Source organism: Podarcis liolepis, assembly GCF_965112155.1.
Source record: "Podarcis liolepis genome assembly, chromosome: 8".
In the NCBI taxonomy this organism is placed as follows: Eukaryota; Metazoa; Chordata; class Lepidosauria; order Squamata; family Lacertidae; genus Podarcis; species Podarcis liolepis.
Genome location: NC_139560.1, coordinates 10,777,727 through 10,805,571, shown reverse-complemented (window position 1 = coordinate 10,805,571; position 27,845 = coordinate 10,777,727). Strand labels below are relative to the sequence as shown.

Genomic DNA, 27,845 nt, shown 5'->3' with positions numbered 1-27,845 from the left:
AAGACAGCTGCTTTAGTCTAGTTCAGATATATGTGAAACATATGGTAGTCTTTTACCCACAGAAATCTGTTTGTTTAATAACGTTTTATTACTTGGGGTTTTTTTGGGTTTTTTACACCTATATACATGTTTTCCTCAGCTTCATTCAAGCTCATACGCTGTAACACAATTTACATTACACAAGGGCATCACCCACATAAATAAGTTTATATATGCATATCTGGGACCTCTGAGAGGTTGAAGATGAACTCCAGTTATTAACTAAAAACATGCTGGCTCTGGATTTCATAAGGCAGAACCTTATCTGATTTGATTTAGGCAAGTCTGCAAGCACAGCAACAGCTGGACTACTTTGCTTGAAACTGTAGATTTTCTCTACATTAAAAAACAGAAACCAGGGCATCAGAGAAAGGGTTTAACTGACTTGGTCTCCCTGTGTTAGTTTTCTTCTTACATGGAATATTTTATGTACGGAATTGTAAAAAAGAAATGATTCTTCCGGCCGCATTCTGAGGTCCAGGGTAGGACTGTACCACCTGATTTTGCTAAGCAAAATAACCCTGCGCTTTGGATTATCTGAAGTTGTTTATCCCGCAGGCTCCTTTGCGTGATGAACTCTGCTAAAGGTCTTGTGTGGTCTGGCCAGGTCAGAGGAAGGCCTGACATTTGGAATAATTTTCCTCAGGGCAGAAGATTAAGATCTGGTAATATTCCAGTTCTATGACACAAAATGCACGTGATGGTGTGTTGCTGTGTATAACTTGCGCCTATTATAAATAGAGTGTGCAATGTGGGGAAAGAACTGCCTTTGACTTGGATAAGAGCCTATAGAAATAGTAGCTGGCCAAACCCGAACGACCTGGTGGATACACCTTTCTTTGTTCTCGCAACCAGAGCCATTTCTGAAAGAGCTTTCCTTATCAGTCGGCATCTACTGCTTTTCACGGTACACTTTAAGCCCCGTCTCCAGGCTCTGTCCCAGAGGACGTGGTCTCTTGTGGACTGAAAAAAATGGTGGTCGCGTTATCTCCCAACAGTGCAAAAGTTTTGTCGTTTGAACATGGAGTATCTTAAGTTTCTTCTTGGCCACCTTTTGCTTTATCAGGATCTGTTCTCGTGATAAATGAAGGGTGATTCGAACTTGTTCCGTAATATGACAGACCTGCTTTTCTGCTTCCGGTTGTTCGTGTAAGAAGAGTCAGTTTCTCCAGTTAGGGCAAGATAGGAACTGATGCTGTTCCTCAGCCCAAAGCTCAGGCCGGAGTCCTCTATTCCAAGCATGTCTACAATGTCACTGTCATCTTCATTTGATCTTTAAAAAGAAGAAGGAGAAGGTAGTTTATTGTCTGAGATATTGATACAGAATAAGGTACTTCAACTGCCTTAGCTTCTTTGCAGTTTGGTTTAATGCGGTGCCAGAAGACAGACAAATGGGTCTGGGAATGTGCCACAAAATGGGTTTGTGTGTCCCCAGGCCATTTTGTGTTGTGCCACCCATGTTGGTCCTCTCCTGGTCTAACATTTGGACCTGAAGGAAATCAGCACAAACATTTCTGAAATTGGAAGTAGCGATGGTTTCTCGCTGAAGAAGAATAGTTTATCCTGCTTCCAAACCTGGTTTCTTTCTTACCCTAATGATATCATTGTGGCGTGTTTTTTTGTTTTTTGTTTTTTGAAGACAGAAATGCACATGCTCCAAGCCATCAAGTTAATGTATTCATGTAGCATTTCCAGAGTGTTTTGGCTGGTTATAACTTAGTTGGGGACGGCATGTGTATGCACATATACACATGCTACAAAAGTGAGGTGGCTTCCCTGGCAAGGCATTGCTTGACATAAATCATGCAGGCAACCCTATGTAAAAAATAATAACTCTGACATCCATACAACAGAATACTGTATGAACCAGGCCTTGCTGAGAACATGACTTAGAATGCGCAAAGGGATTGTTAAATGATTGTATCACTGAGTAGGTGTGGGTTTAACAAAATAATCAGCCACTGCCTGTCGTCGTCTTCCGAATTTCAGTTTCCAACCCCTTTATTCCCCTCCCCGCTTTTCAGATACAGTGGTGCCTCAGGTTAAGAACTTAATTCCTTCTGCAGGTCTATTCTTAACCTGAAGCTGCTCTTAACCTGAGGTACCACTTTAGCTAATGGGGCCTCCCGCTGCCGCCGCACAATTTCTGTTCTCAGCAAAGTTCTTAACCCGAGGTACTACTTCTGGGTTAGCGGAGTCTGAAGCGTCTGTAACCTAAGGTACCACTGTATTTATTTTAGCACACCCCTTTTTTTGTCTAAAGGTAAAGGGACCCCTGACCATTAGGTCCAGTCGTGACCGACTCTGGGGTTGTGGCACTCATCTTGCTTTATTGGCCGAGGGAGCTGGCGTACAGCTTCTGGGTCATGTGGCCAGCATAACTAAGCCACTTCTGGCGAACCAGAGGAGCACACAGAAACGCCGTTTACCTTCCTGCCAGAGCGGTACCTATTTATCTACTTGCACTTTGTGCTTTCGAACTGCTAGGTTGGCAGGAGCAGGGACCGAGCAACGGGAGCTCACCCCATCGCAGGGATTCAAACCGCCGACCTTCTGATCGGCAAGTCCTAGGCTCTGTGGTTTAACCCACAGCGCCACCCGCATCCTTTTTTTTTTTTTTTTTTGTCTACAACACCAGACAAGGAATAAACTAGGCACAGAAGTGTAAATTCTGTAGTCCAAAACTCAATCCCGCTATTGCACATATCGTATGAAGCATGAATGTTTTAGCAAGCTTATATTGGTCAAACAGAGTAAAATATTCCAGTTGCAGAACTGGGGTTTTGTAGCTGCAGAATCTCAGAGCACCATCTGCATTGAAATAGCCCTCCAGACCTTTGTGGACGACAACTCACTTAATTCCTGACCATTGGGCCTGGACTGATGGGAGTTATAGTTCAACACATCTGGAGGGCACTGAGTTGGGGAAGGCTGGCATCAGCTGCCCCCACCAAACATTACCTCTGCTTATCCTTCCACGAGAAGGTCTTGCTGCGCATCACGACGGGGGTTTCTTGGTTCCTCGGCTCTTGATTCCTTACTTCGTTGCTGCTCGTGTGTTGGGTGAGGCAGGGAGTGGTCAGTATGCAGCAGAGGCCATCGGCTACCTCTGAAAGAAGAAATGGGCACAATATGAGTTGCAAGTCAAAATGGTCTCTGACTTTTGCAATGTTTTTGTATGTTTCTTGGTAATAATAATAGTAATAATAATAATAATAATAATAATAATAATAATAATAATAATAATTTATTTATACCCCGCCCTTCTGGCTGGGCTTCCCCAGCCACTCTGGGCGGCTTCCAACAAAATATTAAAATACTGTAATACATCAAACATTAAAAGCTTCCCTAAACATGGCTGCCTTCAGATGTCTTCTAAAAGTCTGGTAGTTGTTGTTCTCTTTGACATCTGATGGGAGGGCGTTTCACAGGGAGGGCGCCACTACTGAGAAGGCCCTCTGACTGGTTCCCTGAAACTTGGCTTCTCGCAGTGAGGGAACCGCCAGAAGGCCCTTGGTGCTGGACCTCAGTGTCCGGGTAGAACAATGGGGGTGGAGACGCTCCTTCAGGTATACAGGACCGAGGCCGTTTAGGGCTTTAAAGGTCAGCACCAATACTTTGAATTGTGCTCGGAAATGTACTGGGAGCCAATGTAGGTCTTTCAAGACCGGTGTTATGTGGTCTCAGCGGCCACTCCCAGTCACCAGTCTAGCTGCTGCATTCTGGATTAGTTGTAGTTTCTGGGTCACCTTCAAAGGTAGCCCCACATAGAGCGCATTGCAGTAGTCCAAGGGGGAGATAACTAGAGCATGCACTACTCTGGCGAGGCAGTCCGCAGGCAGATAGGGTCTCAGCCTGCATACCAGATGGAGCTGGTAAACAGCTGCCCTGGACACGGATTTAACCTGTGCCTCCATGGACAGCTGTGAGTCCAAAATGACTCCCAGGATGCACACCTGGTCCTTCAGGGGCACAGTTACCCCATTCAGGACCAGGGAGTCCTCCACATCCGCTCGCCTCCTGTCCCCCAAAAACAGTACTTCTGTCTTGTCAGGATTCAACCTCAATCTGTTAGCCGCCATCCATCCTCCAGCCACCTCCAGACACTCACACAGGACCTTCACCGCCTTCACTGGTTCTGATTTGAAAGAGAGGTAGAGCTCTCTCTGGTTATGTTTTACCCCATCTTTTCAGTTCAGTAACTTCCAGGGCAGCTTACAGGGAAAACATGAAAGATGAAATTAATTCCTTAATGTTTTTCTGTCTGAGCTGGCAGAGTTGCTGGAAACTACAAGAGGAGAGGGGTCCCAATTGTGGGTTTCCCACAGCAGGGCTCTTCTTAGGTTCTTGAAAACAGGGATAATGTTGGAAAGATGACTGTGATTTATACAGACCACACTGCTTACAACACAGGTGGAGTAAAGCAAGAACTCTGCTGCTCTTTCGTTTTGTTGCTCAAAAGAGAGAGGCAGTGTGGCGTAATGGTTAGTGTGTTGAACTAGTGCCTGGGAGGGCAGGGTTCGAATCCCCACTCAGCCAGGAAGCTCTCTGGGTGACCTTGGCCCATTCAGCATCTCTGTATATGGGGTGGGGAAACCTCTCTCTGCAAAACAGGCTAGAACTGGCTACAAAATGAGCTGTTGATCACCGTGTCTCTTCTACTTCTTCACATCCTCTATTGCAAACTTAAAAAAGCAAACAGCTTTGAAATGCATGATGAAGAATGAGATTATCACTCTGCCTTTGGGCTGTTGGATGTTTCTATCCACCCAAAATAACCTAAATATAAGTTACAGATAGGTAGCCGTGTTGGTCTGCCATAGTCAAAATAAAAAAATTCCTTCCAGTAGCACCTTAAAGACCAACTAAGTTAGTTCTTGGTATGAGCTTTCGTGTGCATGCACACTTCTTAAGTATAAGTGCGCTGCCTGTTAATATTTATCTAGCGCTGAGCTGCGAAGCTGTGTGCCAGCTTCCTTTCCCGCATTGTGGCAGCCACCAGTGAGTTCTGAGAAAAGGCATGGCTTCTAGGCAAATGTTGTGGCTTCACACTATGCAAAATGCATGCGATATTGGCATTAATGGCCAAACGTTAGCATTGTGTTTCCCCTGCAGGAAGGCTCCGCCCACTTTCGTTCTCTTTGTTCTGAGGGGCACATTCTGCCACTCGGAAGTGGTGCTGCCTTTAGATGGCAAGAGATTGCGAGCGTGCGGTGAGCTTTCAGCATCATAGCGTTCTAATCAGCCTCAGAGCTCACGTAGCTCAGATTACAGGTGTCATGCTTGCAAATAATAATAATAATAATCCCTGAGAAGAGCATGGTGGAGACTAGCCCTGCAATGACAATGCCACAAAATACGCTGAGGTAAAGTGGTACCTCAGGTTAAGTACTTAATTCGTTCTGGAGGTCCGTTCTTAACCTGAAACTGTTCTTAACATCAGTTAACACCCTGTTCCAACATCAGGGTCTTTTCCAGGGAGTCTTCTCTTCTCATGAGGCGGCCAAAGTATTGGAGCCTCAGCTTCAGGATCTGTCCTTCCAGTGAGCACTCAGGGCTGATTTCCTTCAGAATGGAGAGGTTTGATCTTCTTGCAGTCCATGGGACTCTCAAGAGTCTCCTCCAGCACCATATGGTGGTACCTTGGGTTAAGTACAGTGGTACCTCGGGTTAAGTACTTAATTTGTTCCAGAGGTCCGTTCTTAACCTGAAACTGTTCTTAACCTGAGGTACCACTTTAGCTAATGGGGCCTCCCGCTGCCGCCGCGCCACTGGAGCATGATTTCTGTTCTCATCCTGAAGCAAAGTTCTTAACCCGAGGTACTATTTATGGGTTAGTGGAGTTTGTAACCTGAAGCGTCTGTAACCTGAAGTGCATGTAACCCAAGGTACCACTGTACATACACAGTTAGCCACCAGTGATATCATTACATAGCCAAATCTCTCTGGCTCTGAATAGTTCTGGGTCATGATCTTGTTCACCTTGGTAGACAGGCGAGTCACAATGAAGGACCCTCTTAAAACCTCTGAATTAGCAGCATTGCAGGGGGTTGGACTAGATGACCCTTGGTGTCCCTTCCAACTTTACAATTCTATGATTTTTATCCTGGGGCTGCAAATAAGGGCGAAGGGTCCTGGGTCAATGCTGGAGCAGGAAAAGGTTCCAGGTTCAGTCCCTGGCATGCAGGGCTGGAAGCGTCCCTTGTCTGAAACCCTGGAGAGCTTCTGCCAGTCAGTGCTGGCAATATTGAACTACATGGACTCCATCGTATTATTTTTCTAGATTTATTAGTTGCGTGCTTCATGCAAGACACCCAAAGCAACTGGCAAACACTAAAACCAGCTGCAACAATAAATTGATACCTTAAAAGCTCCACATCTGCACAAATAAAAGTCTGGCCCTTTCAGAGCCTGCCCAACCAGAAGAGGAAAGGCAGTTTTCCTAAAATTTAAAATATATATTTCTAAAGTAGGGGAGTTTAAACAGTTCCCAAAAGTCCACTGTTCACGTAAGAAATGATTGCATATAAGAGTTTGGCGCAATATTGGCACATCCACGAACTTGTGAAGCGTAGGAAGAGAACATCTTGCAAAACTGGATATTTGTTTCCTGCAGACTCATAGTTTGACCCTTGGGTGACGGTTATGCAATGGCCACTACCTAGGGGCGAGCAAATCCTGTCCCTGTGTCTCTGCACATCTTTCAGCACGCTGACATACGAAATTGGATCTGCAGCCTTGTCAAATAATAATAATAAATTTTTATTTATACCCCGCCCTTCCTGGTTCAAAAACTGGGCTCAGGGTGGCTAAATTTAAAACACTTAATTGTAAAAGCAGCATAAAATACAGTATAAAAACATGAATATCAATAAAATTCAAAGTTCGGAAATCAGTTTAGGGGAAATCCATCCAATAAACATTAGATGATCACCAGGGCTAGCTAGGTGAATTGGTCCTACTTGGGCCAGTGAGGAGGCCGGGGAGAATTATCTGTGGGGTCTCAGAGAGGGTGATCTTCATAAAAGGGGAGGGGGAGGGAAGAGAAGGGAAATAAAAGATCAGGCTGAATTCAAATTAAAAGCCAGGCGGAATAGCTCTGTCTTACAGGCCCGATGGAAGGAGGTTAAATCCTGAAGGGCCCTAGTCTCATGGGACAGAGCATTCCACCAGGTCGGAGCCATCACTGAAAAAGCAGAATAACTGAGCATTCCATGGGGATTACCATTTGCAATGGCGCATCATGTTCTCCACTCAAAAGCCAAGGTAACCGTATGAATCAAAGCAGACTTATGCGGTGAGCTGCGTTTCTGAAAGCTTGAAAACGCTTGTTTGTTTTAGAGCAGAACGCGCCTTCTTACCGGAATAGTGATTTACGAGGTCCTCAAGGCACTGGAAAGTTTGCCGAGGAGAGATATAATACCAGTTGTTTGGCAGGCGGAAGATTCTGTAATGTTTCACTTGTACGTGCCGGACTGACAACGAATATAAACCTAGAGAAGGGAGAAAAGTCAAACAATCATTCATTTGTCTGGATACTGAGAAACCCGGGAGCAGTTAAAACATTTTAGAGGGATAGAGACACTGCAAGCACACCTTGTTTTTATCCCATTTGGCTTGTCATGCCAACCTCTAAAGAATAATTAGAATCAGAGCTTGGTGGGGACGATTCCTTATTATAGGCTGCTATGGACGCGAGTGGCGCTGTGGGTTAAACCACAGAGCCTAGGACTTGCCAATCAGAAGGTCGGCGGTTCGAATCCCCGCGACGGGGTGAGCTCCCGTTGCTCGGCCCCTGCTCCTGCCCACCTAGCAGTTCAAAAGCACATCAAAGTGCAAGTAGATAAATAGGTACCACTCCGGCGGGAAGGTAAATGGCATTTCCGTTGGTTCTGTTGGTTCGCCAGAAGCAGCTTAGTCATGCTGGCCACATGACCCGGAAGCTGTACACCGGCTCCCTTGGCCAATAAAGCGAGATGAGCGCCGCAACCCCAGAGTCGGTCACGACTGGACCTAATAGTCAGGGGTCCCTTTACCTTTATGGATGCCTTGGTACAGCCCCCCCCCAAAAAAAATTCCCAGGAATCCCAAGGATAGGGAAAAACTGTTAACCTAGCACAGGAATTGCAGTACCTATGGCTCTCCAGATCCCAGATCCATCTAACATGGGATGAAAGCAGCTGTAGGCAGGGCTACATTTTACTCACCCCAGACTCTAGAATCAGCTATACAGCTGCAAATACAACGTTTTAAGTGTGTTTTAAGTACAGTTCCCATCATCCCTGACCACTGATCCTGTTAGCTAGGGATGATGGGAATTTTAGTCCCAAACGTCAGGAGGGCTGGAATTTGCCTGTGCCTGGTATATAGTGTGTACGCAGCCATAGTCCAAAACATCTGGACGACACCAAGTTTGCGAAGTCTGGTTTAAACTGCCCTTAAGAGGAAGTATCAGACAGAGAAGTGACAAAAGTTGAAAGCAAAACCTCATTTTCTCACCTTTTGTTGTTTCGCTCTTTCTAATCATGAACGAGCCAATTCTGGTATTGGGAAGCAACAGAAGTTCTTCAGCTTTTTCTCTTCCCAGACCTTCAAATAACCAACTGTAGGAGAAGGGAGGCTGGGGTTATAGGAGTGAAATGGCAAACTGGACTTGTCCAGAGAAATGCAGACTTAACTAGGGGAGTACGGTATAATGTATTTTTGGTACTGCTACTTTTGTAAAAAAAATCACTGCGAATGTAGACGTCCCCCAGTAGCTGGAAAATTGCTAGTTATGAATGGCAAGGGAGATGCCCCCAAAATATGGTGCTTTGTGCATGTGTAGGAGAGATTTATAAAGGGACGTGGGTGGCGCTGTGGGTTAAACCACAGAGCCTAGGGCTTGCCGATCAGAAGGTTGGCGGTTAAAATGCCCACGATGGGGTGAGCTCCTGTTGCTCGGCCCCTGCTCCTGCCAACCTTGCAGTTCGAAAGCATGCCAGTGCAAGTAGATAAATAGGTAGGAAGGTAAATTGTGTTTCCGTGCACTGCTCTGCTTCGCTAGAAGCGGCTTAGTCATGCTGGCCACATGACCCGGAAGCTGTACACCGGCTCCCTCGGCCAGTAAAGCGAGATGAGTGCCACAACCCCAGAGTCGGTCACAACTGGACCTAATGGTCAGGGGTCCCTTTAGCTTTACCTTGGGAGAGATTTATACCAGGGACGGGGAACCTGTGGCCCTCTAGATGTTGCTAGTCTCCAACGCCCATCATTAGGGATGGAGGGGAAATTCAATTCAGTACACATTTTAAGTCATATCTATCAAATTCACACTTTCTGAAACAATACGCAAGCCAAATCACAGTGAAGCAGATTAGAAGGATTTGGGGGTAGCCCTCCTCCTGAGCTGAAGTGTGATGTCAATATCGCCCCAACCAAGTTGAATCAGAGAGTGCTCTGCCCCTCTGTTTTTTCTGTACAGAAAGCAGCATGTATTTCTATCTACCTTATCATCTATCTCTAGGTCCACGGGCTTTGCAAGACGTTGAGGGTGTCCAAAATGTTGCCTGCAAAGCACTGGAAAACTCTGGGTTGTTTTGTTGTTGTTAAAGCACAGCGGTAGGGAGTCTTTCTTCAGCTAAGAGCATCATTTAATTTTTTAAAACTCCTACACAGCTCTTCTTTATCACCCCCACCCCATCTCTTCAGAACTCCCCTAGCAGTGTTCTAGAGAGTCTTGCGTTGCAAGCAAAGTTTTTTTTTAAAGTGCATGCAAAAATTTACACTGCTCAGCCACCTCTTATTTATTTTAAGGCAGGAAAGAGCAAAATAAGTTCTGCTCCCCTGAGCAAGAGACGACCCACACTCTCCCCACTGCTTATATGGGATGATGGAATCCATTTTGCTTTCCACACAAAAAGTTTGGGTACCTCTGCCTGCAAATTCCATCCACTTTGGTCAAAAGATGGGAATGTCGTAGTTGGTTTTAGATTCTTCATTATAGCGAACAAAGAAACACAGGGGTTCATCTTATACAGTGACTCACAAGCCAAATTACTATATATCCTGACACTCTATCTATCTATCATCTATCTATCTATATCTATCTATCTATCTATCTATCTATCTATCTATCTATCTATCTATCTATCTATATCTATCTATCATCTATCTATCTATCTATCTATCATCTATCCATCTATCTATCTATCTATCTATCTATCTATCTATCTATCTATCTATCTATCATCTATCTATCTATCTATCATCTACCTATTTATCTATCTATCTATATCTTTCGATCTATCTATCTATATCATCTATCATCTATCTATCTATCCAGCTATCTATCTCTATCATCTATCTATCTATCTATCTATCTATCTATCTATCTATCTATCTATCATCTATCTATCATCTGTATCTATCATCCATCTATTATCTATCAATCTGTCAATCTATCTATCATCTACTGTATCTGTCTGTCTGTCTAGCTTTTTTATACAGATTATAATTATTATCAATTATATTTGTATCCCATTTTTCCTCCCAGGAGCCCAAGTTGGCTTACATAGTTCTCCTCCCCATTTTATCCTCACAACAACCTTGTCAGGCAGGTTAGGACTACAGGCCCAAGGTCATATAGTGAGCTTCATGGCTGAGTGGCGATTTGAACCCTGATCCCCCAGGTCCCAGTCCGACAGCGCTACCTGGCACATTTATATGATGCACAAAATACAACTGTGCCAAGACAACAGTGGGAGTTTCCTCACCCGTGGTAAACTTTTGCTACACATTTTTCCGGGATGTAGTTTTCTTGACCCGTAGTGAGGGAACGGGCTCTCCACCAGCCTCCTTCACTGCAAGAGAGAGAGAGAGATGAAATGCATATTGAAATTTACCGTCATTGTAGCGAAACAAGGCGAGTGGGGAAAATGGTCTAAAATATATCCCTGTGGGTTGTGAACTCCGGCAGACATATGAGGGATAAAGGTGATCATCAGTGAAACTACTAGACTTCCTCTTTCCACCCGTTGTATAAAAAAAGAAACTCAGTAAAGTTAATGAGACTTCCTGTTTTCAGATGAGGTAACATCTCCCCTTTCCCCCCGAATCGTATGTCAGCTGCTCATTTCGCTGTTGTCTCTGCCGGAGATTTGCAATTTACAACTCTGTCATCTGTCTGGAATACCCACATGCCCGTTACAAGAGGAAGATTGTTTCTCTGTGCTACTTTAGGTCAAGGACGAGGAATCTCAAGTCCAGCGACCTAATGTGGCCCTCCAAGCCTCTCTGTGTGGCCCTCAAAAGTCTCCCCAGGCCACACACCAGTGTAAACAAGAGATGCATGTCAAGGCAAAAATCTTAATTTCACATCCATTTTAAAAATATTTGGGAATGGCTGACCATTCAATAGGATGCACTCACTTTACATTGTTTAAATAAAAAGAATAAAGTAAAGGTGATGGCATTGTTAGCATATTAATAAGCATTTCCAAAGAATGACACACACATTCTAGGGATAAAATAGGGCTGCCATACGTCCAGGTTTTCCTGGACACATCCGGGAATCAGACTGAAAAATGGTGGATTTTTGCTGAATAGGCAATATGTACGGGAAAACCCCGACGTATGGGAAGTGAATTGAAGAATACACTGTCCTTGGGTTGCTTAAATGTTAAAGTTATAAGGAAGCCACTGTGATTGTTCACATGCTAACTTTAGCAGGGCCTGAATGCTTTGGGTGATATTTAACTAAAAATCCATACTAAATAGCACCAATGAAATCGACAAACTCAAGCAAGTCGTGACTCATTCAAGTCCATTGTTTTTGGTGGGTCTACCCTGAGTATGTCAGCCTGATACCATCCTGTATAGTAAAGGTAAAGGGACCCCTGACCATTAGGACCAGTCGTGGCCGACTCTGGGGTTGCGGTGCTCATCTCGCTTTATTGGCCAAGGGAGCTGGAGTACAGCTTCTGGGTCATGTGGCCAGCATGACTAAGCCGCTTCTGGCGAACCAGAGCAGCGCACGGAAATGCCATTTACCTTCCCGCTGGAGCAGTACCTATTTATCTACTTGTACTTTGACGTGCTTTCGAACTGCTAGGTTGGCAGGAGCAGGGACCGAGCGATGGGAGCTCACCCCGACACGGGGATTCAAACCGTGACCTTCTGATCAGCAAGTCCTAGGCTCTGTGGTTTAACCCACAGCGCCACCCGTGTCCCATCCCATATACACCATCCTGTATATTTGACTGCAAAGCTGGGATCTTTGCAGAAACTTTTCAAGCCCCAGTATAACTGATTCTAACAGGCAGACTGTTGAAGGATAGGGGAAGTAACATTTTCTGTAGCTCGGTACAGAAGTTGGCAGCGTAACCCCATGGCCTGTTCTCTCATTTGAGTTACAGCTTTTGGCCTGGGCTGCAAGTTCCCTGAGCATTTTTTCGTGCCTCAGCAGAATCAAAACAGGAAAAGGAAAGTTCCACTAAGCGCTGACTTTCACGCTTGTGGGCTACGGTCTCCATTGCGTGATTGGCACACAACAGGTATATTTGAGCAAAATCCACCTGATTTTTTATTTCTTTATAGACAAGCAAACGCCCGTTATGAGCAAGGCCCTCTGAATCACCTGAGCCATGCAAAACACCTCAGAGCCCTAACCCCTTAATAGCGGAGCTTTCCTTGTTGCCCAGTTATTTACAAAACAGAGACTTTCGGTTGTTTCTTACACATAGGAAAAGTGACTTCACCCCCTCAGTTTCACATGCGGAGATAGAGAGGAGGGGGAATTTGTTGGAAACTACTTAAATCAGTTGCCGTTGGTAGGGTTCGGAAACCATTTTCTCCCCCAGCTCAAATGGACTAGAACCTTGAGAGTTGTACGTTTTATTTCCAGTAGCCCATGGGAGCCCTTTGGGTCTCTTCTTCGGACCCTCACATGTCCCCTGACCGTTGATGCTGCAAACCAATTTTGCTGCCGGTGCCAATTTTTGTGGCACGAAGGGGATGGGGACGCCTACCCAAAATCGCACTTCTCGGCAGCACAGCATTGAATAACGCGAATTTCTCAGCTGTCCTTCAACTTAATGCAAACTTCTTCTTTTTTTGAGAATAAAATAGGAAGGTACTCACTCTGATATTACACGCAATTTTTCTCCGACGTGAAATATAGGTTGGCTTATATCCGGATCAGGGTAGTTGTCAAGGACAGCAAGGAAGTCACTTCTATGGCCTGAAGAAGAGTGAAGGATGCAAAATATGAAGTCAATATGTTCACCAGAATCCAGTCATAACCTTGGTGCATCCAAGGCCTTGACCCAGTATACCTGAAGGAGCATCTCCACCCCCATAGTTCAGCCCAGACACTGAGATCCAGCTCCGAGGGCCTTCTGGCGGTTCCCTCCTTGCTAGAAGAGGTTGTAGGGAACCAGGCAGAGGGCCTTCTCGGTGGTGGTGCCCGCCCTGTGGAACGCCCTCCCATCAGATGTTAAAGAAATAAACAACTATCTGACTTTTAGAAGACATCTGAAGGCAGCCCTGTTTTGGAAGTTTTTAATGTTTGATGCTTTATCGCTTTATTATCATTATTATTAATACTCTGTTGGGAGCCACCCAGAGTGGCTGGGGAAACCCCACCATATGGGTGGGGTATAAATAATAAATTCTTATTATTATCCCAGAATAATATGTTTCTGAAGATGTGGGCAAACGTGAATCCTAGTACAGTGGTACCTCGGTTTATGAACTTCTGTTCTTAGACTGAGGTAAAGTTCACAAACCGGGACACTACTTCCAGTTTTGTGGAGTTTGTAAACCGAATCGTTCGTAAACAGGACTGTTCTTAAACCAAGGTACCACTGTACTTCATTTCTGATAGATACAAATTCAGTACCTAAGTCTGGTGAGAGATGTTGACGCCTCGCTGGAAAGGTCATCTTTTGAACGGGAAGCTCTACCTTTAATATCTGTTGTCGGGGGGACTCAGTCCCTGTGGTGACTCAGTGGGAAGATAAATGCACTCTGCGCATGCCCAAGGTTCCCTTGCATTTATGCTTGCCTCATATGTTCCCAAGTTGAGCCCTAGCACTTAAAAAACAAAACTCCCATGGCCGTGTTGCCTCACGCACATGGAGTCCCCTCAAAAGATCTCGAGAACTGTGGTTTGATCCTCTCAGAGCTCCAGTTCCCAGCACCCTTAAAAAGAAATCCAGTTTCCAGGATTCTCTGGGGAAAGCCATGTGCTTTCACATTGGCGATGCGATCTTAGTCTAACATAATGAATTAACTGCACCCCTTAAATGCTATCCAGACTGCCCACTAACCCTCTCTTCCCAACTGGTTCTCAAAGGGTCTGGCAGGAGAGGATGGGAAAACTCAAGGACAATTAAAGAAAAATTTAAACATTTCAGTGTGGTACAGTTTAGTAAAATATACTGTAATCATTATTATTTTTGTACAACATGTAGCTGTTTTCTGGATGTCTCATGGTAGTATTATAAGTAGTCGTGTTCTATGGGAGATATATATATATGCAGAGAGAGAGAGAGAGAGAGAGAGAGAGAGAGAGAGAGAGAGAGAGAGAGAGGCAGACAGATAGATTATTAAAATTTTATATTTCTCTCATATATATATATATATATATATATATATATATATATATGCAGGTTTTGGTGTCTTCGGGTGTCTTCCCGTGTAAGAGTTGGGGTGTCTAGGCGACGTTTCGACGAGGTCTCACTCGTCATCTTCAGGCTGGTGCTTTCGGCTTCTTGTTACTGGAACAGAGCAGGATCTCAGTGTTTGAGTTCCTATAAATACTGTTGAGGGGGTGTGGTGTATAGCCTCCAACGTTCTGGGCAGAGAGGAAGTTCCCAGGTTAGTGTGCCTTTTCTTCTTTTGTTCCTTAATTACTTGAGGGATATCTTGAGTGATTTCTTGAGTGATATTCTGAGTACCACTTAGGTGGGTCATTAGGTGTGGATTAGTTGCTAAAGCTTTCGTGTCTTGACCTCTTGAGCTTGTGAAGAGTTTTTCTGAGAAGATGGCTGTACTGCACTTAGTTGTGCTCTGGCTTGGCTTCGTGTATAGGGGCGAGCTGTGGTTTTGTGCCCTGTGCCAGCCAGATCTGTGTAGGGATTGCAGGGGGGTGCAGCATCCGGAGGTGCCACTATGGTTTGGCTACTGGATGGTGTCTGTAATTTATCTGTGGAGAGGGTCTGGGTTTGGGTCTGGTGTGGTTGATTGGTGATGGCGTTCTGTGTGCCTCTGGTTCTGGTGTCGGTTTTTGTGGGGAGGGCTAATTTCCAGCCCCTATACACGAAGCCAAGCCAGAGCACAACTAAGTGCAGTACAGCCATCTTCTCAGAAAAACTCTTCACAAGCTCAAGAGGTCAAGACACGAAAGCTTTAGCAACTAATCCACACCTAACGACCCACCTAAGTGGTACTCAGAATATCACTCAAGAAATCACTCAAGATATCCCTCAAGTAATTAAGGAACAAAAGAAGAAAAGGCACACTAACCTGGGAACTTCCTCTCTGCCCAGAACGTTGGAGGCTATACACCACACCCCCTCAACAGTATTTATAGGAACTCAAACACTGAGATCCTGCTCTGTTCCAGTAACAAGAAGCCGAAAGCACCAGCCTGAAGATGACGAGTGAGACCTCGTCGAAACGTCGCCTAGACACCCCAACTCTTACACGGGAAGACACCCGAAGACACCAAAACCTGCATTCCTGTACCCGTGAAAATCTACGAAAGCATATATATATATATATATATATATATATATATATATATATATATATATAATTTTCAGCTTTTGCAAATATTTTGACAAGAAAAAACAAATCTTTACAAATCTAATTTACCTCCCCCTTGACTTCCCTCCTTTCTTTGGTTATTTGTTTCTTCATATCCAATTCATACATATTTACAAATTTTCCCTTGTCTTCCCCTTAATTGTCTCTTACTGCATGTGTTCGTATCAGTCCCACAAATGTTTTAATTTATATACAATGGGTCTTCAAAGAGTCAATGAATTTCCCCCATTCTACTTTAAAAAGTTTCTCTTCTTGATTTCTTGTTCTTCCGGTGAGTTTCACCATTTCTGCATATTCCATTCATTTTAATTGCCAGTCTTCCTTCGACAGAACTGTTTCTTCCTCCCATCTTTGGCCATAAATCGTTGTCTTCTGTGTTATAAATCGGACACTGCTAGGAGTTGTTTCTTTTTGTTTTCCTTTTTTTATCAATGAAAAATTCAGTGTGGTGAGAGCAAATTTTTATTCTGAAAGTGTGGCACAGAGAATTTTTTTTTTTTTTTTGAGAACCATTGGAGGCCCACATTACCCCTACCCGAGAGCTGCATAAAATCCTGTCAAAACCCTGTTTATTTGCCATTAATTATGTGGCACCTGAATGCCATCTCCCAAAGCCTAGCTGGCAACGCATTTTAGGTACATATTCAGCCCAGTTCACTACTAAGACTAGGCCTGCTATTGCCACGATAGCTGCTATCTCCTGTCTCTGGCTGAATATTTATCCTGGGCCTCTACAATCTAATCAGACGATGCCACGTTGATTTTCTTATGTCAAACAAGCAGTACATCTTTATCTTGCCAATAGTCTAAAAATAGTTTGAGGCTTAAAAATAGCACAGGGCGGAAATGCAAAACCACAGGAAGTCAGAAAAATCAAGGTCGCCTTCCTGTTCAGTTAGCAGTTGGGCTGGGTACCTCTTGACTTGGCTAGCTCCTCTGCCAGCAGCACAGCTGCTATCGACAGAGAAAACAAGGACACCTTCGTCATAAAGGCACAAGATAACATTTACATGTCCTGTTTGCTCATGCGTAAATTTATCGGGAAGTGAGGTTGTAAGGAGAGACCACAACATAGCGCTTTGCATTCAGGAGAGGGTTTGTAGTCCATCCTTGGTGCCGTACCATTTTTGCTTGTTTTCTTCTCCCTCCCAATACATTTTCCTTTTGTGCTGTGTGTCTCTAGGCTGTTAACCTGGGGACAAAAACTGTCCTGTTTGCAGCGATCTGTAAACTGCTCTGGGAGACTCTTTTTTTTGGGGGGGGGGCTAAAGAACAGGATGATGGTGAATATATTGGGCAATTTCAGTAGCTCAACAGCACAGTTCAGAATGTAAGAAGGCATCACTTTCCATTCCACCCTGTATTAGCTGCATGCGGCAATGTTTCCGTTCTCCTGCAGTTCACCTCCCTCTAAAAACTACATTGCTCATCTCACTGTCTGCTGTAATGACATCATGTAACTTATATAATTTACATAAGCACATAAATTAAGCTGCCATTATGCTATTCCACCCCGTTCATTTCAGTGCAAAGAAAGCATAGTGCAAATGGGAGCGAGGAAGTGATGAATTGCCTATTGTTTCTGGACTAAGAGCAACAATGACAGTGGATACCAATTGTATTTGCTGGAGCGATTTCCATAGTGGACATGGGTCAAATAAGCAAACATTGGGAACTCACTCACCCTGACATCTCAAGTTAAGATGACCCAAGAACCTGTCAGGGTTTTGTAACCACCCATTGCACCAGATTTTGTGGCCGGTGGCACTTGTGAGCAGGATATTCTTGCATAGTTGCTGGCCTTGTTTAGCGCATGGTGAGCCTCAGTCCAGAATATCTGAAGGAGTGTCTCCACCCCCATTGTTCTGCCCAGACAGTGAGGTCCAGTGCCGAGGGCCTTCCGGCGGTTCCCTCACTGCCAGAAGCGAGGTTACAGGGAACCAGGCAGAGGGCCTTCTCAGTGGTGGCTCCTGCCCTGTGGAACGCCCTCCCACCAGATGTCAAAGAGAAGAACAACTACCTGACTTTTAGAAGACATCTGAAGGCAGCCCTCTTTAGGGAAGCTTTTAATGTTTGATGCATTACTGTATTTTAATATTGTGTTGGAAGCCGCCCAGAGTGGTTGGGGAAGCCCAGTCAAATGACGGGGTATAAACAATTATTATTATTACAGCCCCTCTCCACACACCCAAACCTTGACTCTAGCCCTTTCCTGAGAGACTCCAAAAAGGATACTAAAACTCTGAAAACTAATGGAAAGCAAGTGGGATCTGCGAGAAAACATTGCTATGTGGAGTGATCCTGTTCAGATTTCTGGTCAAGCAGCCAAGCCCGCCTCCAGGATATTCCATTCCACTCCCCATCCAAGTTCTTTTCTCCCTCATCCCAGTATTTAGCATTATGTGGAACGTAGTCCTCATTGTTGCTTATTTCTTATCCTTTGCACAGGTGTGTGTTTCTCTAAAGCAGGGGTCAGCAAACTTTTTCAACAGGGAGCCGGTCCACTGTCCTTCAGAACTTGTGGGGGGCCGGACTATATTTTTTTTTTGGGGGGGGGAATGAATGAATTCCTATGCCCCACAAATAACCCAGCGATGCAATTTTTTTTAAAAAAGCACACATTCTACTCATATAAAAACACCAGGCAGGCCCCACAAATCACCCAGAGATGCATTTTAAATAAAAGGACACGTTCTACTTGTCATGTAAAAACATGCTGATTCCCGGACCATCTGTGGGCCGGATTTAGAAGGTGATTTGGCTGGATTCGGTCCCCGGGCCTTAGTTTGCCTACCCTTGCTCTAAAGGTTTTTTCTTTTCTTTTTGGCATTTCTTAAAACTTTGGGAACAACCAAGCCACGGGCCGGGCTTGACCTTACGATTTAAAGGTAAAGAAGATCTTTGTTCTTTTGCGTAAATGTGTTCTTTTTAAAAAAAGTCTTATAAAATCTTTTCACACTCCTTGATTTTGGTATGAGATGCAGAGGCAGATTAGGGGAATGCAACCAGTTTTGACTGGGCTGGGCACAGAGCCTCGGGGTGCCAGAACTATGAAATAGAATGGAAGGTGAGAGGGGTGGGGTGTGAATTTTGGCGTCGCACAGGGTGCCGCTGAAATTTGAGCCCCCAAGGTCTGCGAGATGCAAACTATATAGCTTGCAAGTGATGCATCAAAAGTGTGAAGCACCCAAGAGCTAAGATTTAGGATCGGGGCAATGCTCAGGTTTATTGGGTGGGTGTGTAGGTAAGCGAGCCCTTAATGAAATCCACAAGCCCCCCCCCCCCCGTTTTGACCAAACTCTGATGGAACTGTGATTTTAATTCCCCATCATGTCATAGTGTCACTCTGTGATATGGAGGGAAATTAAAATGTGATCCCGCAACTGTGGGGGCCTTGTGGGAAGTTAAAATGGCAGCTCCCCAACTCAGCTGCCCAATTGATTCGAGTCCTGCTTGAGGGGGGTCCCAGGTCAGAGTCAGTAGTGGGACTTGTTGGAGGTTTGGGATGCTGACAATTGCCTGAGGCCACTACAGTGTACCTCAGGTTAAGTACTTAATTCGTTCCAGAGGTCCGTACTTAGCCTGAAACTGTTCTTAACCTGAAGCACCACTTTAGCTAATGGGGCCTCCTGCTGCTGCCGTGCCGCCGGAGCATGATTTCTGTTCTCATCCTGAAGCAAAATTCTTAACCCAAGGTACTATTTCTGGGTTAGCCGAGTCTGTAACCTGAAGCGTATGTAACCCGAGGTACCACTGTATATGCTGATGCTGTCTCTGAAAGACTTTTTTTTTTTTGCTCATGGCATGTCATGTTCGTCAACAATTTATGGTCTCCCTTTCTCTTCCCACTCCTCCTCCTCCGAAATTGTAATTTAATTTAATTTAAGCACACTTACCAGATTGCCAGGATGTGATATTTATCTCAGGCGTAGTTTTGGTCGTTCTTATAGTGTTCCCCATTGTTCTTCCTTCAAAGCGCAAGCTTCAGAGCTAAAGTAGCAAAGGCAGATGCAAAAGCTTCAGGTTAGCACCTGCTTTGCTTACTAACATTTAGTAGCTTGTTAGAAGAAGAAGAAGAAAGCAGGCACATACTTTGCATTGATCCTTCTTCTTAATTATTTGATGTTCTGCATGTGTCTGAGAAACACATGCATTTGCTTAAGTTCTCACAACTTCCCTGAAGTTGTCACAACAGTGGCTGAAAACCGCAACCAGAAACATTGCCAAGAACTGATGTATAAAACAGTATTTTCCACTGATGTTGTATTTGCATAATAGGAAGTTGCAGTCAAAGCATGAAAAGTGTGTGTGTGTGTGTGTGTGTGTGTGTGTGTGTGTGTGTGTTTGGGGGCACCAGGGACAATAAGACGTCAATATACTTAGTCTACGCAAACTCAGGCATACAAAATGCATACTCTGTCTCCCCAAATCAGTCTCTTTTCTCGAGGGTTTCCCCCCCTCCCATTCTGCCTCAGTTTGCTCTCTGTTGAACCACAGAGGGATGGAAACCATTCCCTGAAATATATCCACATACCCTCAAGAATTAAAACAGACAGCGCTGGTTTTATAAGGCACAGCTTAGTTTCATAACAATTTCAGCAAGAGACGGAGGCTTGGTTCCGATTTTAACACAGACTCGCCTAATTTGCACTCCCCAAAGCAATATGCAGACTGAAACACAGCTAGCCTTCAAAGCCCACACTTCTACGAATTTTGTGATTCTCTGACCGAAAATGTGTGCAAAAATGTGTAAACCAGGAGAGAGTCTGCGTGGGAATTGTCCCCCACCCCCAAATGGCCTATGAAAAAGTCACTGGCAGACTAATAAACTAAAAGGCTGAAAAGTCCATGGAGTCAGTGTTATAATATACCAGACTGAATGGTGGGGAACTTCTGATGCCAGCTCTAAGAGGTCTATTTGTGGCTAAGGATATTCCTCAGTTGACATAGGGTGTAGAAATCTGGGGCATTTTGAAGGCAAAACAGTTGGAGATAATACAGAACACATTTATTTGCTCTTTATTGGGTCTCCCACCAAGAGCACATGTGACGGGAGTAATTCCAAATTTATTTTATGTTGGAGGCTGTTGTCTTTTATTTTTAAAAAAACTGAGACCTTTGGTAAATGTAGTGGCAGAATTGTGTACAGAAGGGCAGCACCATTCATTCTCCCCATACACCCGGATAGCTATCAGTAAATTGTTACTGAGGAAATACGGACTTGACTGAGAGACGCATTTTGCTGCGTAAATGCAGCTTACAATGCAGTATTAAAGCACAGCTCTTAAGAGCCATCTGCAGAATAATACACGGACACCATGATTTTATCCAGATTTTCCAGTACTTTGCCTGCTTAAAATCGCACTGTGGGGAAGAGAAATACTTATTTGAGGACTTTTTCTCTGCAAAACAGTTACAGCCCTGGATTTTTTTGGACTATGAAGTCTAATTTTCTGGAAGGGAGATTCAAGAAAATCCCCAGAGATTAGCCCTTTGTAGAAGACACCAAACACTACGTGTTATACTGTAAATTGTATGAAACAGACAAAAATAATTAGAGAAATCTTTAATGGTGGTTGTTCCTCGCAGTAATATGGAAAAGGGTAAATATCTGTTGTCCAGTTCAGACAGGTATGTAACATTTAACACAGCTGTATTTGTAGTGAGACAATATCAAGTTGCCTCCTTTGAGATGTAAGATTCTGTTTTCCCTGTATATTTTATTCCTTTATATGGGCCAAGTTTTTATTTTGATGTAATAACTCTTTTAATTTTTGGTCACACGTTTCTGCTGGGCTACAACCAGCATGTGGTTTCTTCATTAATAATTTTGCATGTAAATCCATATGTTGGTGAAGATAACATACAAAAATAAAAAAATGTATTAGGGGAAACTGAAAACGAAAACAGTCCTTTTAGAGAAAACGCACACTAAAACGCCGGCAAACTTTTTTTTAAGAGGACTTAAAAATATTGCAAACTCATGCTGAAATGTGGTGAAAGAAGATTTGGAAAATGAGAAATTGATAGGCACTAAAATTGCAGGATCGCCTTATATCATATGAGCGCACTCAGCTGCTTTGATCTGCAGAACAGGCACGGATAAACGTGCCACATAATACTCTTCCTACAGTTGTAACAAACTGATATTTTAGTGTGGCAGCAGCTACACTTTGGAAGTTCCTGCCTACTGACATCTGTCAGGTGCCATTGCTGTATGCTTTTTGACACCTACCTATAATATTTTTGCTTAGGTGAACCTATCTGGACACATAAATGTTGTGCTTTAATCTCTCTCTCTTTTAGATATTCTTCTAATATTACCTATTTAAAAAGCTTATTAATTGTATCTGACTGGCTTTTTAAATTGATAATTTTAATATTTCTTGTAAACCGCTTAGTTTTAAAACCAATCAGCTGGTAATTTTTGTCAAATAAATAAATACGAATTGGCGTATTCATCTGTTCCAAATTCCAGCTCTGGTTTTTCATCAGCCTATAGGGGCTTTTACTTACTCTGTCGGGGTCTCACCCAGTTACCTTGAAAGCCCAAGCTACTGTTTTGTTCCATTCCAAATCTTCATCATACTTTTTGGGGAAAGATATGTATAGACTCCCTTGTTCTGTGGAATTTTATCTGATGCGGGATTGATTGTTTCGTCATTTATAAATGTTATTATCCTGCCCTCCAGGTCAGCTGAAATTCTTTTCTAAATTGAAAGAAAAAAGCTGAAAGCCTAACCAGACTTACTTGAGAGTAAGCCCCATTGAATCCATTGGGAGTTACCTCTGGGTTAACTTGACTAGGATTGTGCTGTTAAAATACTAGCAAAAGGAAGCAACAAAATGAGGAAAAAAGGATGCAACTGGTCTTTGCCGAATCAGGCAGTTGGTACATTTAGCTCAGTGCAATGTCTACGTTTTCAGAAAAGGTTTCAGAAAGGGAGTCTCTCTCAGTGACACCTGAAGATGCCAAGAGATGACGCTTCTACATGCATCTATTAAGTCATATTATATTGTAGTGAAAATAGCATAACAGAGATGCATTGTATCAGGAGAACTTGCCCGCTAGAATGTGTTCATTAGTCAAAACGGCAGACAGGAATGGGTTTATTGGGAGAAATCTGTACTACAATGCTGGCGAATTTTCACGAGAGTTTTCAAAGGAACAGAAAATTCGCAAATGGCTGCAGAAATACAGAAAGCTGGATTTTCAGACTGGGGAAAATGAGAAATGGAGAGAACAGAAATTGAGAGGTCCACCCCTAGTCAGGGGTGATGGGGGTTTGTCAATCAATTTCCTTTATTCGACCGATAGTCAGAATTAAAACATGACACAATAATTATAAACTATAACATCATAGGGGGTACATAAATAAGGTAGGGCCACAGTACTAGACCTCTCACAGATAACCCACGTCAAAGCATTCAGTTATATGTTTCCGACACTTGAGTGCCAGGAAAAGAAATTTAGCCACTGACAAGGTTGTTTTCCCAGAAGACTTATTTAGCAGATATGCTGTCTGCTTTCCTCTTTGTCGGGAACTGAGCTGGGGTAAGTATGGAGTTATAAGATACTGTCTTAAATCGTTGTAGAAGGGACAGCTCAATAAAATGTGCTCTGTGGATTCTACCTCACCCAATGCACAGTGGCATAATCTCTGGTCATATGGGACTCCTCCATATCTTCCCTTCAGGACCGCCGAGGATGGGGGTTTGTGTAACAACAGATGGGGGACGCCAGGTTAGATATAAGGCTGCTAGGAACTACCAAGGCAGGATTCAATCCTGAGGTCGAGGTGGAAAGTTCTCCACAGTGACCCTCCTGGAGGTGAAAAGGGGCTTCTAAACTTGCCTCTCCAATTGCCTAGAGCAGACCCTTAAGGATAACAGGAGATCTCCAGCCAGACTTGCTGCCGAATGAGCATCAATCTCATTCCCACCCACCAATTGTGTACACACCCTGCCTCCCTAGAATCCTAGGAAATGTAATTTACCCATCACAGACCTAGAATTCCCAGCACCCTTAACAAACTACAGCTCCAGGATTGGGGCAGGGGAGTGCTTTAAATGTATAGTGTCTTTTTTTAAAAAAAGTAATTCATTTGAGAGGTAGTCAGGAAAATGGACTCCCTCTCCCAAGCCAAAAGTGGGCTTAGAGAAGAAAGAAAGGGCTCTAGAGAGTGGTCAGCTTCAAGATACTGGAGTGAAATTGCCTCTCGTATCTCCCACTGTGACCTTGTCAAGACATGCAAAGTATTCTGTGAAATGCAGGGCTTTTATTGTTCGTTTAACACGTTCACCGAAGGGCTTCTTACTCTGCTTTGGAACAGGAAGTTAATGCACCCGTTTTCCTCTGTGCGTATGTCTTGCAATTTGCAAAGGCAATTTGAAAGGGGCTGTTTGTGGTGTGGAAATTCACCCTGCTTTTGCCTCTGCTGAATGGGTTTTGCAGGCTTTCTTTTATGGCTTCGGAAACCTGCAAAACCCACTTAGCCAGAGGCAGCGGTGCGACGAAAGAAAAATGTGCGCATTATATACCATGGGAAGTGATGTGCCGCTCAAACCGCTTCTGACTTTCTTAAAACAAGCAAGCGAAAACGGTTTTCTGCCTCCATCCTTGGGGCCAAACGGGGCATCCCAGATGCAGCCATGTTGGCTGCCCACTTGCCTGACTATTCCATTTTGAGCCCCTTCCCTTCCCTGCCCCTTCCCTGCCTAATACATTTGGGGAAGAGGGCAAGAACAGCTCTTCTGCATCAGACCAGTGGTCCAAACCCTCCAGCATTCTGTTCTCACAGCGAAGCACAAAGGAATCCTGCACACAGACCGCAAAGCACAGCAGCCCTTTCCCCTCCAGTTATATTCTGGTATTCAGAAGCATCACTGCCTCCAACAGAGCACAGGCACGAGGGTTGGCCACCTTGGCTATAGCTTTATGCTCCTTTAAAGCCTGCCAAACCAGAGTCCATTGCTGGTTTTAACCTTTAAAGCCCTATACGGCCTAGGACCCTCGTACCCACGGGACCGCCTCTCCTGGTATGTCCCACAGAGGACCTTACGGCCTTCAAACAAAAACATCTTGGAGGTGCAGGGCCACAAGGAGGTTAGGCTGGCCTCAACCAGAGCCAGGGCTTTTTCGGCTGTGGCCCCGATCTGGTGGAACGCTCTGTCACAAGAGACTAGGGCCCTGCGGGACTTGACATCTTTCCACAGGGCCTGCAAGACAGAGCTGTTCCATCCGGCCTTTGGCCAAGGCACAGCCTGACCCCCTCTCTCCTTCTGTAATCCTCATAGAACTCTAACCCAATGGTTGGCATTAATTTGATTCTGAATTGATTTTAAAATGAATTGATTTTAGAATGCTGTGTTACTTTTATTGTTGTTAGCCGCTCTGAGCCCGGCTTTGGCTGGGGAGGGCAGGATATAAATAAAAGATGATGATGATGATTACATCCTGTAAATTCCATTGTGCAAAGAAGTAGTTTATCTTGTCTTTCCCCCTCCAAATCTAAAAGCAGCAAGGTCTGGGCAGAGAGTCACCCAGAAGGTCAACAGGGCAAGGCAATTGGAAAATGCGCCTCCATCTCCTTCCTGTTCACACTGCTTGGATGCTCAAGGAGAGTGCGGGAGCCACAGGGCCTCCTGTAGGGAATTTAGGCCTCGGCAGACGCATCTGTCCTTTTCTTTCTTTCACCCCAGCCCCGATACAGTGTCCCCCAAACTGGGGTCTCCAGCTGTTTTGGACTACAACTCCCATCATCCCTAGCTAGCAGGACCAGTGGTTGGGGCTGATGGGCATTGTAGTCCAATAACAGCTGGAGATCCCAGTTTGGGGGACACTACTATATGTGACGGGTGAGGGAAGGGAGGTAGCTCGGTGCCAGAACATCTCTGCCTTTTGTGCGGAAGGTCCCAGTTTCTTTCTCCAGCATCTCCATCTGAGGCTGAGGATGTCCCCCTGCCGGAGAGCAGCTGCCAATCAGTGTAGATGATACTGAGCTACATGGACCAAAGGTCTTATTCCATATACAGCAGCTCCCTATGAACCAGGCTGTGCAGGAAAGCGTGTGAGGCATTGGGGCAGCTTTAGCTCCCACCTCGCCCACTGCTTTCAATGGAATCGGTGAATACAGAGTTGTGGTTGCCTGCTATCCAGTTTTGGCCTCATAGAATCATAGAATCATAGAGTTGGAAGAGACCACAAGGGCCATCGAGTCCAACCCCCTGCCAAGCAGGAAACACCATCAGAGCACTCCTGACATATGGTTTTCAAGCCTCTGCTTAAAGACCTCCAAAGGAGGAGACTCCACCACACTCCTTGGCAGCAAATTCCACTGTCGAACAGCTCTTACTGTCAGGAAGTTCTTCCTAATGTTTAGGTGGAATCTTCTTTCTTGTAGTTTGGATCCATTGCTCCGTGTCCGCTTCTCTGGAGCAGCAGAAAACAACCTTTCTCCCTCCTCTATGTGACATCCTTTTATATATTTGAACATGGCTATCATATCACCCCTTAACCTCCTCTTCTCCAGGCTAAACATGCCCAGCTCCCTTAGCCGTTCCTCATAAGGCATCGTTTCCAGGCCTTTGACCATTTTGGTTGCCCTCCTCTGGACACGTTCCAGTTTGTCAGTGTCCTTCTTGAACTGTGGTGCCCAGAACTGGACACAGTACTCCAGGTGAGGTCTGACCAGAGCAGAATACAGTGGCACTATTACTTCCCTTGATCTAGATGCTATACTCCTATTGATGCAGCCCAGAATTGCATTGGCTTTTTTAGCTGCCGCGTCACACTGTTGGCTCATGTCAAGACTCCTAGATCCTTTTCACATGTACTGCTCTCCTCATTGAGGAGCTTCTTCCTTGCACCAGCCTAAAGAACTGACAAACCCCCACAACCTTTTCTCAAGCAGAACTGCCACAGCCTCCTTGGGTTGTGCAAGAATGCTCAACGTTGCTTTGCGGCAAGGGGCTAACCCGGCCCGGGATTCCAGCAGAGCTTACCTTTCGTTTAGATGCCAAGCATAGTGCCCTAGCTCTCTTCCTTTGCCTCTTCCTTTCACCAGCGGCGCCTGGCTTCCATGTCGCTTGGAAAATGCCAGAGGGGGAAGAAGGTTCAGTTCTGATGCACACAGCCGAGCGAAGTGAGGCTTTTGGAGAGTTTGGCAGCCTATCGTGCAGCCCTGTTCTTGCTAAACAAGGCGCATACTTCCTCTGTGAGAAATAAGGAAGCGCTCCGCGTATTGCACGAGATAAGTTCCTGTTGCTGGTTGCTAGCTGGGCTGGGAGGTGGTCTGGGGCACTTTTGCTCTCCTTTTTCAACAAGCTGTTTCCATGTCAAGTTTTGGGGGGCCTGCGGCGGTGCAAGCGGCGGCTGTGGCTGTACGAAAAGCAAAGGAAGGGGTCCCCCTGTGCATACGAAACCTTTGTGCACTACAGGTTTCCAGTGCCCGTGGCTCGCTTGTGCCGTTTATGTATTTATAGCTTGCTGCAGGCCTTCCTTCCTCCCCAGAGCCCAGAATGGCATGTTGCATCATGATACTCAGCTGTGCTCAGCCCAGAAAACTGGCATTGTGGGCATGCAGAAAAGCAAGCTTCGGTGTCAGGGATCATAGAATTGTAGAGCTGGAAAGGAACCCTGAGGATCCCCTAGTCTGGAATTTCCCAAACTTGGGTCTCCAGTTGTTGTTGGACTAAAAATCCCATCATCTCTGACCGCTGGTCCTGCTAGCTTGGGGTAATGGGAGTTGTAGTCCAACAACAGCTGGAGACCCAAGTTTGGGAAGCAACTCCCTGCAGTGCAGGAATGTCAACTAAAGCATTTATGACACGTGGAAGGTTCTCAAGCAAGGTGGAAGGAGAAAGAACTTGCCTATGTGAAGATCACCTGGTGGAAACCCTTACACATATGGTTTTCAATTGTAAACTATATGCTGATCTCCGCCAGCAATTTCTAAATTTCCCTAAATGGAAACTAGAGTCATACATTTTCTATT

The 27,845-nt window shown here is 44.7% G+C and overlaps 2 protein-coding genes across 2 annotated transcripts in view; one reads left to right on the top strand and one right to left on the bottom strand.

The window, feature by feature from the left end:
• TG (thyroglobulin) overlaps positions 1-27,845 on the top strand; it is a 169,895-nt gene that overhangs the window by 97,108 nt on the left and 44,942 nt on the right. The window lies entirely within an intron of this gene.
• On the bottom strand, positions 68-27,295 carry SLA (Src like adaptor). Its single transcript, XM_083517022.1, has 8 exons — positions 26,854-27,295; positions 19,746-19,839; positions 13,159-13,258; positions 10,794-10,880; positions 8,539-8,642; positions 7,401-7,532; positions 3,001-3,148; positions 68-1,312 (listed from the first exon to the last, which is right to left on the bottom strand). Exons 2-8 carry the CDS (start codon positions 19,807-19,809, stop codon positions 1,102-1,104), a joined length of 846 nt encoding a protein of 281 aa, XP_083373148.1. The 5' UTR covers positions 19,810-19,839; positions 26,854-27,295; the 3' UTR covers positions 68-1,101.